General features: G+C 33.2%; 1 protein-coding gene across 1 annotated transcript in view; it reads right to left on the bottom strand.

Annotated features, from left to right (window-relative positions):
- Nucleotides 1-17,144: 17,144 nt before the first annotated feature.
- The window catches only part of LOC108757759 (uncharacterized), an 8,413-nt gene continuing 6,140 nt past the window's right edge, over nucleotides 17,145-19,417 (bottom strand). Inside the window, exons 2-3 of the mRNA XM_018502317.1 lie at nucleotides 19,405-19,411; nucleotides 17,145-17,970 (exon numbers count right to left, since the gene is read on the bottom strand). Of these exons, the coding sequence (XP_018357819.1) occupies nucleotides 17,177-17,970; nucleotides 19,405-19,411 (801 nt within the window). The 3' untranslated portion in view covers nucleotides 17,145-17,176. The remainder of the gene's footprint in view (nucleotides 17,971-19,404; nucleotides 19,412-19,417) is intronic.

Here is a 19,417-nt window from a genome sequence, read left to right as displayed (position 1 = left end):
GAAACTTCGGGACGGACGTATCTTGCGAGAACGCGGCATTAATCAACGCGGTTCAACATTGTCTCGTTTTTTACAACGAGGTGCTCTCTCGGGCGACCGACGGTTTTGCGTGTCCACCGGCGTGTCCATAAAGGGAAAAGAGAGGAAACGGTGGCATGTTACGATCCTTTTGCGAAATTCGGCGGGGGAGGGGATTATCTTTTACACGAGGATAAATTAATGATACCGCGCGAACTCGAGTTTTTCTTATCCGATGAGAGACGAGGGAAATATATGCCGCGTTCTCGCGAAAGTTGAGTTATGAGATAAAACATAATTGCCCCCAACATAATCGCTGTGAGAACAAATTATTATTTGCATGGGATCGCTTTTATGGACTATCAATTCAATAGTCTGATCATTTTCGGAGATCAAATTGTGAAAGTGACAAAATTTGGCCATAAAGATTTGTCAAATTATTAATAAACAAATTCCAGTGAATATAAAAAATTTATAAACTCCTTAAATTAATACAATGAAAATAATGAAAAAATACAATTGGACGTTAGGAGTCAGGGCTGGGTATTATATTGCGCAATGCTAATTAATATCTATTAATATGTCACAAATTCAATTTTGTACGTTTTGTACTATTTGAGCCATCCTCAGCAATAAAAAATTTTTGCACGGCATTGGATTATGTTGAAGATGGTTGTCTCTCACCACATTTCCACTGCGATTGCATTATTGGAGATCGGAACTACGATTGTGCGACACACAGTTCGACAGATTTTATAGTGCGATAAGCGGTAAATTTTTTATTGCTGATGGCTCAAATATTGCCTCAAATGTGAATGGCTCAAATAGTGAATCGAGATGTACAAAATTGAATTTGTGACATATTAACCCTTACCGTACTATCTACAATTTGGTACCTCATCCGTACCATCAAGGATCCCTTCAAATCTCTTCGTTTTTTCACCTCTTCAAACTAATTTCAAAAATCTCTAAAAATTCACCAACATACTTTCAACTTTCTAGAATAAATATTGACTCTTTATTTTGGAAAATAATAAAATGTAGTATAATTTATAATTATCGAAAGACTCAAAGAAATTTGCACGAACAGGAATTGCTCGGTCAAGTTACCGATATATTAGTACGGTGAGGGTTAATAGATATTAGTTAGCATTGCGCAATATAATATTCAGCGCTGACTCCTAACGCCCAATTGTATTTTTCCGTTATTTTCAAATTATTAACATTGTTCATGTGTTTCATTAACAATTATTTATTTAAAAAATGTTTATCTATTAAAATTTAATTATGACAATTAATGTTGAATTTTTTTAATGCCCCTTTTTTTCTTCTTAAGGAACTGGCCACCTTATTGTAAAAAATGGAAAATTTGGAAAACTGTAATCGAAATGTAATAAAAATTAGGTTAACAATATCGTTTCACGGTTCGTCTAATATTGCATCTCCAATTCGGCTATCATGCATAACAATGGAGAACTCACAAATAGAATATTGTCGATGGCAGATTTCAACAGAAAAAGTCTCGGCATCAATTCAGTGGCTCGAGAATCGACGTCGTTCATCGTGGCGTCGTCCTTTATTTACGGTATTCTCGAATTGCAATAAAACGCCTCTTTGTAGTGCATCCAGTTCGCCACCGCGGCGACAAAGAGAAAAAGGATTGCGTATCAGTCTACGTTTCTCGGCGGGCAGAGACGACGTCGGCGACGACAACGACAACGCGACGACACGATGAGCTTCCTTCGGAGAGATGCAGCCCTACCGCTTTTTTCCTGTTACCGCTGTTGAGACGCGTTCCCGCTTTGTCTGCTCGAATGGAAATTAGATCCGCTTCTCGTTTCTCCTCGTTCTCTCGTGCCATCCGATGTGTACGCGCGAGTCGCATCCCGGGATTAATGAGAGAATGAGGACTTTTATCTGCGACGACGTAAGCAGATTCCGTTTGAAATCTTCATTTCAGTCGGAATTATGCTTCGCGATAGTCTCGCGCATTTGTCAGACGGTGTTTCCAAAATTATTTCGATTCGCGCTTTATTTCGATTTCCCGTATAATGCGGTTTAGTAATAACTTAGGTTTACCAATTTAGAACTTGTTACCACGAACGAGACGTAAATTACTAAATAATGCATGCAAAAACGTGTTTGCAGAGCATACGATTGTGTAACCAATAAATTACGAAAGGAAATAACTAAAATAAATCGAAATAAACAGCTAGTATTCTAAAAATTAATTAGAGAAAAAATAAATTTATTAATACAAAAATGAACTCGAACAAGATTTACTGTTTCGTAAGTTTCCCCGCATTTTTTCCATTTTCATTTTTTTAAATTTCAATTTTATCGTTTGTTACTAGAAATGCTCAAATCGCCAAATCCGATAACGTATTCAATGTAACGAATTATACATATTTATACGAAAATATCACGGCCACAATAATTTTCAAATTATAAGCAAACTTGGGCAACGATATTACGGTTGTCTACACAGTTCATGTAAGTTACAAGTTATTTATACTTATATCACTTGATAAAATAAGTATTCAATTTCACGATATATCTTATCGATTTAAATTATATAAACACAACATGTCAACAAATACAGATGGATGAGTTATGAAAGATTAGAATAAGATTGATGTGTTATAAAATAATTAATACTATTAAGAATCATTACCGCATTAAATAAATGAAATAGATTATATCACGTATGATTCTGTGTCTTTTTCATTTTTATTTTTTTGCGAAATTTGTAATTGAAAAAATAATTAAATATTTTTTGCACTTTATACTATACAGTTTATATTTTATATTTTATACGTTTGGAACTTACAATGTTTAATTCTAAATAAATATAAAAAGAAAAAGACTTTTGTTAAAAAAAATATTCAATAGAGGAAAAACAAAAAATATACATATAATAACAGAATGATTTTTCCCGATTTGATAATAATAATATATTATTTTATTTCATATAAATATAACATTATAGATAAATCTTAATTCGCGACATCCATCGTGAGATTTAAATATTATGAAGAAAATAAAATTAAATAAAATCTTTATATTCGACACTCTTTTAATTTTATTTTGCACTTTTTTATTTTCTTCGTCTTTTTTATTTTACATCAATATTTATTTAAGCATTAAATTTGAAAATTTAATTATTTAAAAATTAAAATTGATACAACATATTATACTTTATATAGTGGTCTTAATTGTTGAAAATCTTATATGCAATTCGTATGTATTATTCTATTAAACAATAACACATCGCAATAAATGAATACATCGATCGATAATACATCGTAAAAATAATAAGTTTTATTCTGTTATATATATAATTAATTGATTGACACTCATACGATTCAGGGTTAAACATTTGTACCAATCTTTCAAGCCCAACCATTCCAAAGCAATGGATACGTGAGATGTTATATGTAACTACAGTATAATTATATTTCACAGATCCAGTACCTCACATAGTAACCAAAAGAGAATTCATCACTCACCGATCCGATGCGCAGCAACAGAGTAACGTAATTACGTTGAATCTGTAACACACGTATAAAAATCAAATTATGTATCAAGATAACTGATATTTCATAGAATAAATTTATTACGCGCAATAAATTCTATCGATTGTTCAATTCTATTCTATTTAAATATATTTGTTTTTATGCGAAAATTTTCCTTCTTTCTTTTTTAAGTATAAAGTTTTATTTAAATTTTATAATTGAAACTTTTTTCGGAAGCAAATTACATTTAACACGATGCAAAATTCAAAGTGCGAGATACGAGATAATCGAATAAAAATGTAATCAGAGGGATTACAGTTGTTATCGAATATCGATATAAAATAATAAATGATATTATATAACTTTCTTTTTGCATCCTGAATGGAACGAGATTGCATGAAAAGAATCAAAGGAAAAATTCTATGCATCCAATAGAAAAGATTTCCAAATTTAATACTAACTTTTCGACTTATTATAAAATAGGATTAATATAGGGACATCATATTTATTAATAGAGGAATATTTTATTCTTTAATGAAAAATTCTTAAATTTAGAATAAAATAATTTTGGACATCGGTTTCATGCCAACATCGTGCGTTGTAAAAATTTATTTTAAATGTATGAGAATATGTAAACTTAAATTTATATGTTACTCTCGTCTTAAGATAATAAGTCAACTTAATTCTTTAATTCTTTAATTGTTTAATTCGAAAAAAAAAGAATAAGAAAAGAATTATTGATCTAATCTTAATATTGTTTTACTTTTATACTGCATAAGATTAAGAGTACATCGAAAATATTTTCTGTCTCGTTATCAAAAATCCTTTCTGAAAGGATAATATCTCATAATAATTTCGAAGATATAATTTTGTTTCTTTACCTTTAAGTTATCTTATCAAATCATCCGAATTCAAAGGGAGGAATAAAAATAAATTTCATCAGTAAGAAATAATGCATAAATAAATAAATTACTCATTACATGGTTACACTCCGTTGTCGCCCGATGCCTCCTAGGCCTCCTCCTCCTCTCAGATTTCTTCGTTGCACACACACAGAACACACTCGTAGAAATACTATTAATTACGATCCCGTGCGTATTGATCACTAAAACACGATAATCACACGACACTTTGCATAGCACTCTCGGCATTAATCGTATACAACATTCAATCTCGCGAAACATATAAAATATTAGTGACAAACATCGATAAACATAGACAGACGTAATAGATACAGCAAATTCGTTGCTATCGAAACATCGATTGAATATACTCAGTGCATACTGATGTACATTAAAGCTGTCGGACACAAATTGAAGTAAAAATATGTGTTTAATATATAAATGTAAAAATGGATTAAACCATGAAATCTTCAATACATTTTATTATGCTCTGTTAAATAAAATCTCTATTTCATTATAGTTCGAAATATTTGCATTTTTAATGCCCAATTTCTTCACTTCCAGATAAGTTGCGTATAACCTTATCCAGGAGATATCTCCATTGTATTGTATCCCAATTTCTTCACTTCCAGATAAGTTACGGATAACCTTATCCAGGAGATATCTCCATTGTATTGTGGGAGATATCTCTTGGATAAAGTTATCTAGAGGTGAAGAAATTGGGCATAAGCAAATTAAATCAGGGTACAAACGGCTTTAATATGCATTAGTGAATCCAATCGAATTTACTAATAGATTAAGCATTCGTTAACCTTAGCACCTGTGTTTTTGTTAAAAAAAGGTCTTCGATATTCTCTTGGGAAAATTTACTTTAGAAAACTTAAAAAAATACTTAAAATTTACTGTAGAAAAAACCTAAGAAATAAGTTTGAACGCTAAACTTTTCTTTAAAGTAACTTTAAAACTTACTCAAGAACATCTGAAAGAAACTAACATACTGTGCCGATTACATATATTAAAGTCGCCCTTGAAAAACTTTAAAAATTTTAGGTTTTTTGGCTTAACCTTTTACACGCTTTAAATTATCTCAATATTTTTAAAGTAAACTCTTAATTATTTTTAAAAACTTTAACTTCATTAAAAGTTTTTAAATTTTCGCAAGTTCTCTCTCTCTCTCTCTCTCTCTCTATAATTCTAGCTACCTCACTCTTTCTAAACCAATATAGTGACAATTTCATAGGAATGTGCAGTCTATTCTTATTACGTCTGTGGTGATAAACGATCGATACAATGACAGCTTGCCATTACCATAATCAGTTGCAGCGTGAAAGAGCTGCCCAGTAAATCGCTGTCACTTCGACATGCTAACAACACTCAATTATAAATCGTTTATCGAAAGTACTTAACTCGCCGCGCAAGCCTATGATTGCTATAACTAAGAAATTGATTGTATCTCGATAAGTGATAACGAAGTGAAATACGGAGCGGATCGCATAGCACGTCATGCCGGATTGAGTTTCGGCGAGCGAATGATAAGGCAATGGCGTGACGTCAAGCACACAAGCAGCGAAGCCGCGTGCGATAACCAAACAAAACAAATTCCAAGGCTAAGTGTCTACCGACCGTTAACGTTTCGGAAAACGTTTTACCAAATCAAAACAAATAGCAAGGCCAAGTGTCTACCGGTCGTTAAAGTTTCGAAAAACGTTTCGTGCTTCAGTATTCATAAATATTCCTTATTCCTTTTCTTTTCACTTTTCAATATTAATTATGTTAAATGAATATCACGTACATTTCGCGCCGTATATTTTACGAAATTACGTACTCGATAATTTGCGTATTCCCATTTCTAATTCTCAAAGTAATTATTTTGCGAATTACACTTAAGGGGATCCTAAAGACGTCTGTATTACCGACTAAACACGTATAATTTTTGTATAACGAATACTCTTTTTCTCTTTCACGGATTGGAAAATCCTTTTCCAGGATTAAAGTATACGCATTAATACGTGTTTGTGAAGTGGAGTCTACGCTGAGAATGATCAAAAATTTCGAAATCGATATATTTTTTACCATTTCTTAGTGTAACATGGCGTCTCTGTCAAGTCGTGACAACATTTGCTTGATATGAAAGCTTTGCAACCCGAATGTACAAAATAATAGTTCCCAAACACGTAATTTGCACGAGCATACAACGTCGAGTTCTTAGAATTAGATTTAGACTCTTTATCGTGACGAATTCGTTGTACGAAAATTGACACGTATGTGAGACTGCGGAGTTCGAGCTTTGCTTTAGGATCCCCTTAAACAAAGTCATCATTTCATTTTTTCATTTTTCTTAAATTTCAATTTTTATTAAATAAAGATTTTAACGTTTTAATTAAACGAACCAGGCGAAAGAAATAAAAATGTAATGGCAGAGGGTTAAATACATAAAAATTAAAAAAAAATACAATTTCCGATTTCTATTATGGTAAAAGCTAAAAGCTCATCGTTAAAAATATTTTACAAGCGTGCAAGAGTTTTTTCAAACTTTTATATAATCCAGAATAATAAAAAATATCTCCTGTGGATCTCAATATTTTCAATGCACCATTCCACGAATATTATGAAAATTTTCATACTGTCAATGGAGGATTAACAATTCGGGGAAAAATTCGAGGCGCGAGATACAATCGAATTAAAATGTAATCAGAGAAATTATATAATCTTCGATTATTCCTTTTACGTTTCGAGCGGAGCGAAATTTTATAATCATTTAAAATATATCGGAGGAAATGTTCTATGATATTTTATAATTTCGTTCTTCTTGACGATATGATAGCTCAACAATGTTGCGAGTGCTACGATAACTATATTTGTATTGGAATTTAAAAAAAATTTGTAGTATTACAGTATATAGTATACAAGCGATGTAATATCAATCAATATGATTTTATTTTGAAAAAAGCGTTGGAATATTTCGCCGTAATGTTGACAATGTTAACAAAGAAAATAATAATTTCACTCTAATATAAAGGCTATAGGAGTCAACGCTGGATATATTAAGCGACAACTTTTACAAAGATCAAATATATTATTTAATCCACATATCACCCTTGAACATTTCAACTCAAATTCGAGTCATTTTCAACAATTCCATCCATCCATCAAACGCACTGCGAAGAGATATTGCATCGCAAAATAATATCTCCAAACTATTGCATGCAATGCCATGGCTAATCATGAAGTGAGACCCATATTCAATCAGTTTATTGTGGCTCGATTTGTGTCTTTGTTAATTATGTTGACAATGTTGTTTGTTGAAATTAACTAATGCATATTTTAATTAATATAAATTAAATGGATCTTATAGACCTTGCGTCAATAATTGTGTTATAGAGTTTGACGTCAATTCAGAATTAAGATTTTTAATCAAATGTTATAACTCTTGTTCATTTCCAAACTTTGAGAATATATTGAAATATACATAATTTAGTGGCATTCTACATCAAGTAATGAAAAAAAATCGTTATATATGTATATTACTGATTATTATGTTTTATTTGACTGTGCTTCGCATACGTCGTGCAAACTATCACAACATTATAATTAAAATTGTGTTTTCGCAAGTGTTGTGTGTGTCACGAAAAAGTCTGAGAGGAGGCCTGGGAGACATCAAGCGACGGCATAGCAATTGTAGATGCAATTGCTCTGCAATGCATTTTATTATTTTCATTATTTATTATTTGCCGAATTAATTGACATTTTCTTTTTTATTTGCCTTTTTAAAATTAAGAATTAAAAAAAAATTTGTATCTTTTATAAAGGTTTATGTTTATGAAGAAAACCTCTTTCTTAAAAATAATATAGTTAGAATTATTTTATAATAGTTATTGGTAAAAATAAAAAATTCTTAATGTATGCAATTTATTATTTTCTGAAATATTAGATATATAATTATTATGAAAGCTGCTGCAATGTGAATTTTATATCTATTATAGATTTCTCTTGCTCAACGTAGTTATAACATAATTAACTCTGCTGCGGTGCATTGTATTGGATGAATACTTTTTTTTATTTCAATGCATGAAATAATGGGTTTGTGAATACAGATAAATATAACAATTCGCGGGCAGATCTATTGTCTTGAAATGAATAGACTGATAAGAACAAATGTTTAACTGGACTGAATATACAACTGTCTGTCGATCTATTCAGGAATGCATACAGCTCACAGAATAAAGTTAGTAATTATCATTAAAATCATTCTTACTTACTAGCACATTTTAATGGCACAATTTAATAAATAACAAAATGCTAATTACGAAGTACATGAAGTGCTCAAAATCTGAAAAAATTACAATTCCTAGACAAAAAAAAGATACCCCAAAATATATTTTAAACAGTGTTTAATCTGTCTATACTTTAGAGTTATACATTGTAAAATGTAAGAATGCAGTGCTCATAGATTTTTTCAACAAGCATATGAAAAATAATTCATTCGCGTAATGTATTTTAAATAAATTATTTAACAAAAATGCTCTAATAATTATCAAATATTTTTGTAAGCAGTCAATTTTATTCTAATTTCTTCATAGTCTATTAATTTATATATTTATTCTGATAATTGATTCTATATTATTTTAAAAATTATTTGAAGCATAATTATAATTACATTAAAAATCCTATTCAGAAATTGAAGCGGAAAGAAATCCTTTTCCTACAAAAATGTTTTACACTAACAAATACTTGTTACAATATATGCGCTTTTACTTTTATGCACTTTATTTTGGAATAGAGAGATACTGAAGATTATTTTTTGATAAAATTTTTTATTTCTTCGCGTCAATTCCGATTTATTTCGACTATCTACACGACAATAATACAATCACATTCGCATCATTGAACAAACTGCATGTTGGTCACTGTTCTGATCGTAAGACGAATTTACGAGATTTATTTCGCTAAAAGAGGAATGGATAGATATTGAACGTGGAGCCTCGGGTCATAGAGGATGAACTCTTTTATGGAACGCGCTGGTCGAATACACGATGGCGGTAGAAAAAGAGAATAGGAAGTGATTGCATTTCACTTTATGATCAAAGTGAATCTTTGTGATCTCCCGTACTCGTTTTCGTACTTTGTTGGCGCGATTAGATCGAACCGAAAAGTGACCGTGTTCGCGATTAATTGTAGTTGACGGAACTGACGTTTTCCCGGAGAATAATTTAAAAGACGAGTTCTTAAAATATTTAAAATATCGAGTCATTGAAAAGAATTAATTTCTATTTTAACATGGAAGTTAAAAATAAAAAATGTTATTCTCAAGGAATTGGGTTACCATTACTCTTTTGGTATTAAGTGTAGGTCTTAAAAATTTAATTATTTTTACTATAGTTTTCGTTTTATTTTAAGATACCTTAATTGATTCAGAATTAACCCTTACCATACTAATATGGGTAATTAGTGACCGAGCGATTCCTGTTTGTGCAAGTTTCTTTGAGTCTTTCGGGAATTATAAATTATACTACATTTTATTATTTTCCAAAATAAAGAGTCAATATTTATTCTAGAAAGTTGAAAGTATGTTGGTGAATTTTTAGAGATTTTTTTTATTATTTTGAAGAGGTGAAAAAACGAAGAGATTTGAAGTGACCCTTGATGGTTTGGATGAGGCACCAAATTGTAGATGGTATGGTAAGGGTTAATAATATAAGAACCACTTGAGATTACAAAAAGAGATAGAGCGAAGAATAAAAAGAGAGTAAAATGGAGAAAATACATAATCTTTTTTTGTAAGGAAAAATTGAGAAAGCGATTCGTTGGCGCAGACTGGACTTTCGATTAAGCCATTCAGTCGGTGCAATATACCGTGTTAATATAGTGCATCTCGTCTAGACGGCAGGGGCCGTTCTAGACGGTTGAAAAGTTACCTCGTCATGTTGCGAATTCCTGCGGGAAGGACTAGGAAGGAACGGAGATGAATGAGTTTGGAAGGTATATAATCCCTGCAGCTCTCTCGATGGTCTCTTACCTGAAAATGAAAAAAAGATGGTAATTGGGATGATAAACGGAGAAGGATGTCGGATTTGGTAAAAATTGAAGTTTAAAACTAGAATCTCATTTCATTATTTAATTAGTTGAAAAAAATTAATTCTAGAACGCTATCGTAAATTTAACGTGGAAATGAACGAGGTCATTGAACGCTAAGCTATGTCTTTAATGGTCAGTAATATAATAGAGAGCGTGATAAGCAATTTTAATTTTTATGTAGTTTTATATTTTATCGATAAATACATGTCAGATTTACTGTTACTACTGTTAATAGTATTTATACTAATAGTATGAATATACTATTAATTACGAATAGTGAATGAAATTAACAGTATCAACAGACAGTTTTATTTTTCGATTCGAATATTTTCTCTAATTGTAGCTACACAAAAGGAAAATAAAATAATTATGTAGAGAACTTAAGTTTGATAGGCAATGCTGCAAAAAGTTTTGACATGGTAGTTTTAATAATCCAAGCAAAATTCTAATTATTTTCAGATTTGTATTTAGTTAAATTTTTAGGTACTTCAGAAAACCGTTCTTTCTGTGTAAATATTTTGTTATTAAAAGTGTGAAATGTATAAAAATCTTATGTTATATTAACTAGGAATTGTCTATTTCCTGGGATATAAAATTTATGTTTTAACACAACAACTTGAACAACTATATTATTCAATATGTAGTGTTTTAATGTAAAGCATATTTTTCTTCACGTTCTTTCGTAAGAGGTATCCCTACTTTGAGAGACCCTGCGTTATCCGTTAATTCTACAAATGTTAGGCCTATGTGTCGAACATTTAGAGCGCGCGTTCGCCCTGACGACGCACTGTCGTCCCTTAATAACCTAGTTTAATTAAACTCATAGCGCGCGTCGCTTCGATGTTCAATAACCGGCAGTGTTGCGGTGCAACCACCTCAGAAACTAGTGCAAACTCACTCAGGAACGACGTTATCGGGACCGCTTGCGCGAGCGGGACGGAACGGGGCGTCGCACAATACGTTGTATTCAGTGGACCCGCGTGCGGTGTCAGTGGCATCACGATGTTATATAGCTTATAACAGTCACGGTGCATCGAGGTATATTGTACGATTCTAGTCAATACAGAGACTGCGCCTATAATGGATGCGACAATTCCGTGATGAAGCCCATGAGCGCACGTCGTTCCGTCGTGCCGTTGTTGCGCTGAAATATACACCTTTCCGGCTCTCCGACAAGTTGGAAAGTTTGTAGTACAATTATCGCGAAGTTCATGTACAGCATCTAAGTAAAAACACTTGGCGGCAGATTGAACGATCACCACTAACGTGGTCTACCTCACTTTTCAGGAAAAACTCGAGGGAATTTATTTTTAAAGTTGGAAAGATTAACTTTTCTCTCTCCCAAGTTCTTCTCGGGAATTTCAGAAGAATACTCCTCACTCGTTGTCGATCAGATTGCTTCTCCACATTCGACATCGGTTCGAAGTAGAAATATCATTCGTGCACACGAATGATGTTTCTAAAACATTTTCAAAAAAACATCTTCAAAAAACTGTTATGCACTGAGAAATAAATGCTACTGATTCAATTAAAGTTTATATTACGGGCTCTCGCTAACATAAGTAATTAATTCGTGTATATTTTATTGATATAAAGGCCTTGATTATTGAAATAATAATTTATGTCTTTATGTCAATAAAAATATACATGAATCACTTATGTTAGTGACAGCCCGTAATACAGACTTTAATTTATGAATAAACAGCATATTTTTCTCGACCAGTGTGTCAATGATGAATTATTAGTTGATAAACAATTAGACGCATTCTACGTAAAATTTAATGAATCTTTTTATCCTAGTTCATAAGTCAAAATTAAATTAATATTCAAATATAATACTGAATTGAGCTCTCAAGATATTTAATAACAATCGTAAATGTAACAATAAATTGACGGGCAATTGAAAGATAGAAATAAGCGCAGTTATTAAATGCGTATAATTGACAAAAGTATATTCTAAAAAAGATCTTACATTAATTAATTGCAAGAAATTTCGCAAAAATCGATATCGGACATATCGGCTTCAATCGAGCTATCATCAGCGATGTCAAACAATGGATGTGAGCATTATTCGCATCTAAGCAATCTAAGTAAAAATTTGGAATTGAAGGGGCCACTCTCTTCCGATTGCTCTCTTAGATTTAAGAACCTCTTCAATTCCAAATTTTTCGATTTTTGCGAAATTTCTTGCGAAATTAATGTTGCCTAAAAATTGATTGCCGCCACCTACAGCACCTTTTCCGCTTATTTCTAGCTCTCAATTGCCCGTCAATTTATTGTTACATTTACGATTGTTATCAAATTAATATTGATTGATTTTTCAATCGCTGCCTCGAGAAAATCCTTTTATCAAAAACTTTAGATACAAATCTGATAATATTTTATTGGACCATTTAAAATAATTTTGTAGATCACTCTAGCTAGTTGCTAGAATATCAAAATTTTTTATGACATTATTCATCATGTTTGAATTTCTTACATAATTATTTTGATGGTCCAACAAAATTATATATATATATATTTTTTTTTCAGATTTATTATATCTAGCTAAAATTTTAAATACTTTAGCAAAATCGTTCTCGTGTAGATCTAAATTCAATTTTGTTAGAATGTTAGATCATCAATATAGTCACGTTGATGTTCAAGCTGATTGCTGGAATATCGAAACTTTTTGCAGTATAGCTCTTTTTATGCTTGAGTTTCCTACATAATTATTTCATTAAAGTAAAAATACTTAAGTTTTTGTCGTAGTTTGTACTTCACTTCCTTGCTGAAGAGGATTAAAATCTAGAATAAAAAAAATTATTTTCAATTATTTGCATTTACCTAAATTTTTAGGTACTTTCGCAAAATCGTTCTTTCCATGTGTCATTTGTCAAAATGTTTTTTGTAAAAAAAAAGGCGAAATCCGCGCGGAGCGGAACGCAAACATAAATTTTTTCGGGGATCAACGATTAATCAACCACTCGGTATACCAGAATAGTAAAAGTGATGAATGTCGGATTGGAGCACACTCGATAGCTTCATGGCGAGAAGACTTTTGCCGATACAGACGCCGTGATACACGGGGACAATGCATGCGTGCGTGCGTATACGCAGTCAGCGATCAGGGAGCGCATATGCGCCTTGCATTTCGACGCAGCATAGACTCGACGCGGCAACAAAATTAGCGCTTCCATATCGCCCATCCGCAGCAATATCCATCGGCCATTATTCGCCGGTCGGACGGTAGTCCAACATAATAACTGTCCATTAGCTTGGCAACGTTGGTACGTAACGCGATTCGATGAAGTATCGCCGTTAATCGAGTTGTGAAATTTACGTAAATTGAATCGATGACGATGTATCGGCTTGTTACAAAATCTCTGTGAGCTCAGGGAGAGATTTTTAGAGAAAGGATCGTAAAATTGGAGAAATAGTATAAATCCTCCGTAACAATAAAATATATTTTTCGATAATAAACATCTCATTTTTCTTAAATTTCTAAAATTTGATATCTAAAGTATATCCCTTTAATAATCTCTATAATATATTTTGGTGTACTGTTTTATTAATTTCTAATAAAAATTATTTATTAAAAATTTTATAAGGATATTTTTTAAAATGCTACAATTTTAGAAATTTAAACAAAATGAAGAGTTTATAATAGGTATATCGATAAATATATTTTATCATTATGGATATTTTACTACTTGCCACAACGTTGATGAAGTTTCACAGGATAACGTTATTTTATATTAACTAAATTTAGTTAATGTATATAAAACAACGTTATCATATCAGACTTAATCAGACGTTGTGGAAAGTGATCAAACATCCGTGACATTAAAATATATTTTTTGGTATTTCTAAGCTCCTCTATTCTTCTAAAATTTCTAAAATTTGAGCATCTAAAAAATATCCTCTTCATAATTTCTACTACACATTTTTGTTTGTATCGTTTCTCACTAAAATTTTTTAAAAATTGTAATATATATGTACAGTATATATATAAAATAACGCTATCTCCTATTAAACTTAATCATCGTTGTGACAAAGTGAGTTGTTTTTTTTGAAAATATGATTGATATACGCTGTCCCAGCACTCGTGACCATTAAATGATCGATGTCCACCCATCAACACAGCCCGAGCAGAATAACTCTGTTTTTCTATTACACTTGTAACGCATAGGGTGGAGTAATCGGGTCTACACGCCCTCATATTTTACCCACATCAGTTCTCTCTCGAGTGTAGCGAAAAAATATATCATAAAGAACAGGGTACCATTAATTTTTAAAACGTATGACGTTATTCACCAACATTATTTTAAAAAAAACATGATCAATCTGTTAAAATAAATTGCTTATCGAAATATAAAAAGTCTGGCCATAATAATTTTGCCATATATGTTTATCATTTCATAAAAGACGGAATATCTTTATTTCAATATTAAAAAATATAATTTTTATGAAAGCACGTTGAAAATAATTCGTATATTGAGGTTTTAAAAACGTTAATTTCGATTTTAATTATTCAAAAATCCGTGCAAAAAAGCATTTAAATTAGCAAGTAGAGAGATTTGCGAGAGAAATATGGTCTTTTCAACGCTATTAGCGGTTTTACAATCCTCGAGAAGTGTCATAATGACGCAGGTGTGATACTTCTATTCATGTTCCGTACCTCATTAGTCGGTTTCAAAAAACTCGTCGAAACAGCTAGAATTCATGAAAAGGGAAGACCAGTCTCGCACAACGTGTACAAAGCTAATCTCTGACTTAAATAGGTTAACATGTTCCCTGGATATTACATAATGTATTATTTATTCATTTCATTGATAAATATATCCTTATATGTGCTAAAGTGAGAGAGAGAGAGAGAGAGAGAGAGAGAGAGAGAGAGAGAGAGAGAGAATCACTTATTAAATTATATCTTATAATTATGACTCATTAACACATATACGTGAGACTGAATTCACACATGAACAAGTTGAAACTGTGACTGCCACAAATATCTTAAAGTTTAATGATATTAAATAATTCATAATAACATAAAATTATTCTGTAATCATAAAATAATTTACAATAATATAAAATAATTCTGTTTAATAATATAATAATACAATGATTTAAAATATATAATATTCAATAATTCTGTGTAATAATATACCAATTTATAATAATACTGAGTGGAAACGTTCAAAGTTAAGGTTTACATTTTTAGTATTGAGAAAAATTGTGCTAATTGATAACCAGCGTCGACTCCTATTGCCTGTATTACATATTTCATGATTTTATTAATTATAATAATACATTATAATTCTATTTAATAATGTAAAAATTAAAATAGTATTAAGTATAATTCTGCGATAAGATTGATTGTTCTCGTTATTGCTGGAAACGAAAATCTTGAACTTATAATTGAGAGATTAAAATGTCTTACATTTACTATTATTTAAGTGCGTAAGAAAGTTTGTTTAGTAATTTAGAGTATATAAATCAATTTAGATATATCATTGTATACTCACGCGCGACCATTTGGAAAAATAAAGAGTAAATGAACATTATATATATCGACATTGATAAATTTGGTCAATTCCGCACCCTCCCAGATTGCTTTCCCTCGATTAGAGCATCGTATCCTCTCACATTGCGTTCTCTTGTAGTCTGATCACTGTGTGTGTCGAGCTGGATCAGTATCAATATAGCGTAAGGTGCTCTGACACCCGTCTTTTAATCATGAAGAGTAAAAAGTGCGACAATACGCGAACCGAGAAATCAATTATCACGGCAGAATATAATTAGGTTTCTATCTGTGACGTAGATAGGTGAGCCACACGGCGCTAATAACACTAATTGTACCGGCGGCTGGGGCTTCATTAATTAAAAAGCTTACCCAGCCGACGGCAAAGGTTGAGGATATTTTAAGTATCATTCTCGCGACGTGAAAATATACACGTCGAGTGATGTTTATTCACTTTTACAAATATGCCTGCGTACTCGTTTTGCGGAAATTTCGATGTATTTCGGGTATGGTGAATTATAAAACTTTCCTTTGATTATCTTAACGTGATATTAAACGCAATACTTGCATCTATTAAGAAACAATTCCTTTCCCTTAACATTTGAACGTGAACATTGCTTCTAATCCTTCATTACTCGTGTGGGGTTCATTCAAGGCACTCCAGTCTTATAAATTCGCTAAATATATAAATGTTATTTATACACATTATATTTAGCTCAAATTGTGTCATAATTAAAAAAAATAATTTGCATTTATTTTTATCTAAAGAATGTATAGAATATTATTAGTTTTTATTTAACCGTAAATCATTAAAGAGAATAATAAAAATTAAGATGTAGTAATGTCAGAAAAACTCCAATAACACGCTAATAATTACGTTAAAAAATATAATGAGTAATATAAAATTAAAAAAAATATCGCAAGAGAGAGAGAATTTTTCAAATTGACGAAAAAATTTCGCTGTACGACTAGAGATTCAAATTGAAGACTTCTGTATACTTCTGTATTAAAAGGAATTGGAAATGGGATATCATAATGTGGGGTGGAAAGAAAAAAGATCGCGCAAAGATTGTGCGAAGGTTACTGAAAAAATACCATCGTTTATTTTCTATTAAAATTATAATTCTTACGTTCTATTAGCGAATTAAACAGCAAACGGGCTCTCGTCAGCCGAAGAAGGCATCGTCGCCGGAGCCCTCGGGCGTGCAGTTCTGTAGCAACGACGCCGGATTCGCCATGTCGCTGACGACGTCGCCGCCAACGACGCCATTGCCGCCGTTACCGCGCGGGGGTTTCACATCTTGGCCGTGTGAGGAAGCGTCGTAGATTCCACGACCTGCGGTCTGCTGCTGCTGTTGATTTTGCGAGTTGATTTCGTTGTAGACCAACTCCTGGATCTTGAGACGAACAAACATCTGCCTATCGAGCGACAGGCTTCTCAGGGGATTTCGTACGCTCATGAGGAAGTGATAGGTGTCGTCCTCGTCCTCCGGACCGATCGCCAGTCTCTTCTGCAGTGATTCATATCGCTTTCGATCCACTTCCACGCCGTAATCATTTTCGATCGCGTCCATTAGCGCTCGTTTCCGACTGATTATCTTGTTCATCTTTGGCGGCGGCATCACCTGATGTAGACCGTCATCGTTGGATAGCAATGACTGGCAAGAGTCACCGTCCAAGTCGTCGAACTGAGTCTCCTCGTGGCCCTCAAGAATGTCGATCTGCGGTTCGATCTGCGTGCCATCCGGCGAGGAACGCATCCCGACGCAGTTTTGTGACAAAGCGCAGCCGATCACCCTTGAGTTCATTTGGTCCCGCAGGAAGAATAGGCTCTTGAACCAGACCCACTTGGAGTCGTGCTCGGTGCCGCCGATACCGTCGCACTTACCCCGGTAGGTTTTTTTCAGCTCGTTTCGAAAGTTGTCGCGCAGGTGTTTCCATTTGGACTTGGCTACATCCGCTGGAACAGAGCGATGATCACGTTTTTACGTGACTCAGAAAGAGCGATCGGTAATGAACGTATGATGACTATTTAAGCAGAACAACAGGTCACGATAATGTCAAAACGACTGAAAAAAGTGCCTTTTAATAATCATTTTGGAGCCATTTTGACGTCATTATGACTTTTTGTTCCGCTCGGATACTACCTACTCCGAAAACTCGAAAACCGTATCCTCAATATTTCTTTTCTGCCAAAATTTAGCTGCCACTCGTTAAACTCTTCTTTAGTTTAGTGACGAAATGTTAGAAAATCAAATATATATGCAAAAATTATAAGCATACACACCCAGAAAAAAATTTCTTCAACTCAAAGAAATGTTTCTTTACTATACAGTTAAAGAAAAAATTTCTTTAATTTAAACATAATTTTTTTATTTAATTTCAAAAAATAATGTTTAAATCAAAGAAATGACGTTCAAATGAAAGAAATTTTTTCTTTAACCGTATAGTAAAGAAACATTTCTTTGAATCGTATAAAACTAAAGTTGCTATGTTTTGTGTCGTTCTAATTAGAATAAGTATTTATGGCAAAGGATCTATCGAGTTCGATTAATTCATTTCCATCATTTCGACATATCTAAGCAATTTTAATTTACAAACTACGCGCGTGTAAAAGAAGCATCTGCATTCTTTCCCAGAGTATCGTCCTACAATCGGCATTACTTTCGCTTGTCGTGACAGAGTGTTTGCATTCCGTGCGCACGTGCTACCGCGAGCAATCGCGTTGTATGTACACATGTACATACATACATCTTCGCGGGAAAAAAAAGGAAAAAAAGGCGATCCGTGCCAGAGTCCGTCGTGCGGTATCGACGTGCAACCTGGCGGAGATCCGCGTGAACTAGCAGTCTATCTCTCTGGCCGACCTCTCCTTTCGCGAGCTATCGACCTTCCAGAGATGAGCGTGGTTCCAGCGAGCGGTCCGCGTTCGCGTTTGGTTTGGTGGCCGCCCGGCCCGGCCCGGGTCCGCTCCGCAATCACGGCGACCCGTTCGATCCTTCGTCTTTACTCGACTTTACCTCTCCTCCTCTTTTTCTATTTCCTCCTCCATCTCATCAGCCTTCGTCTTTTGATTCATATTACGCACAGCGAGATATCTCGAACGACCTCAGGGTCGCGGAGCTCAACAATCATATAAACATCGTACAAACCAATCGACGTACCGAGCGTATCCCACCCACCCATCGAGCGGCCAACCAATCTCGCCGACCAGCGGCCAACGCGCACACGTGCGTGGCAACACGTATACGCAAAATACTATACATATATATTACAGGGGAATACAGGAACGAGAAATACGTAGAGCGGGGGTGAAGAGGAAGAGCATTCGGCATCATCCGTCGATCCAGGCATATCCGAGATAATCCGAGGCCGGGGGGGTCCTTATACTCACTCGACACCTCGCA

Source organism: Trachymyrmex cornetzi, unplaced genomic scaffold (assembly GCF_001594075.2).
Source record: "Trachymyrmex cornetzi isolate Tcor2-1 unplaced genomic scaffold, Tcor1.1 scaffold1012, whole genome shotgun sequence".
Lineage (NCBI taxonomy): Eukaryota > Metazoa > Arthropoda > Insecta > Hymenoptera > Formicidae > Trachymyrmex > Trachymyrmex cornetzi.
Note: the sequence above shows the minus strand (reverse complement) of the source record. Positions and strands in the feature narration are given on the sequence as shown.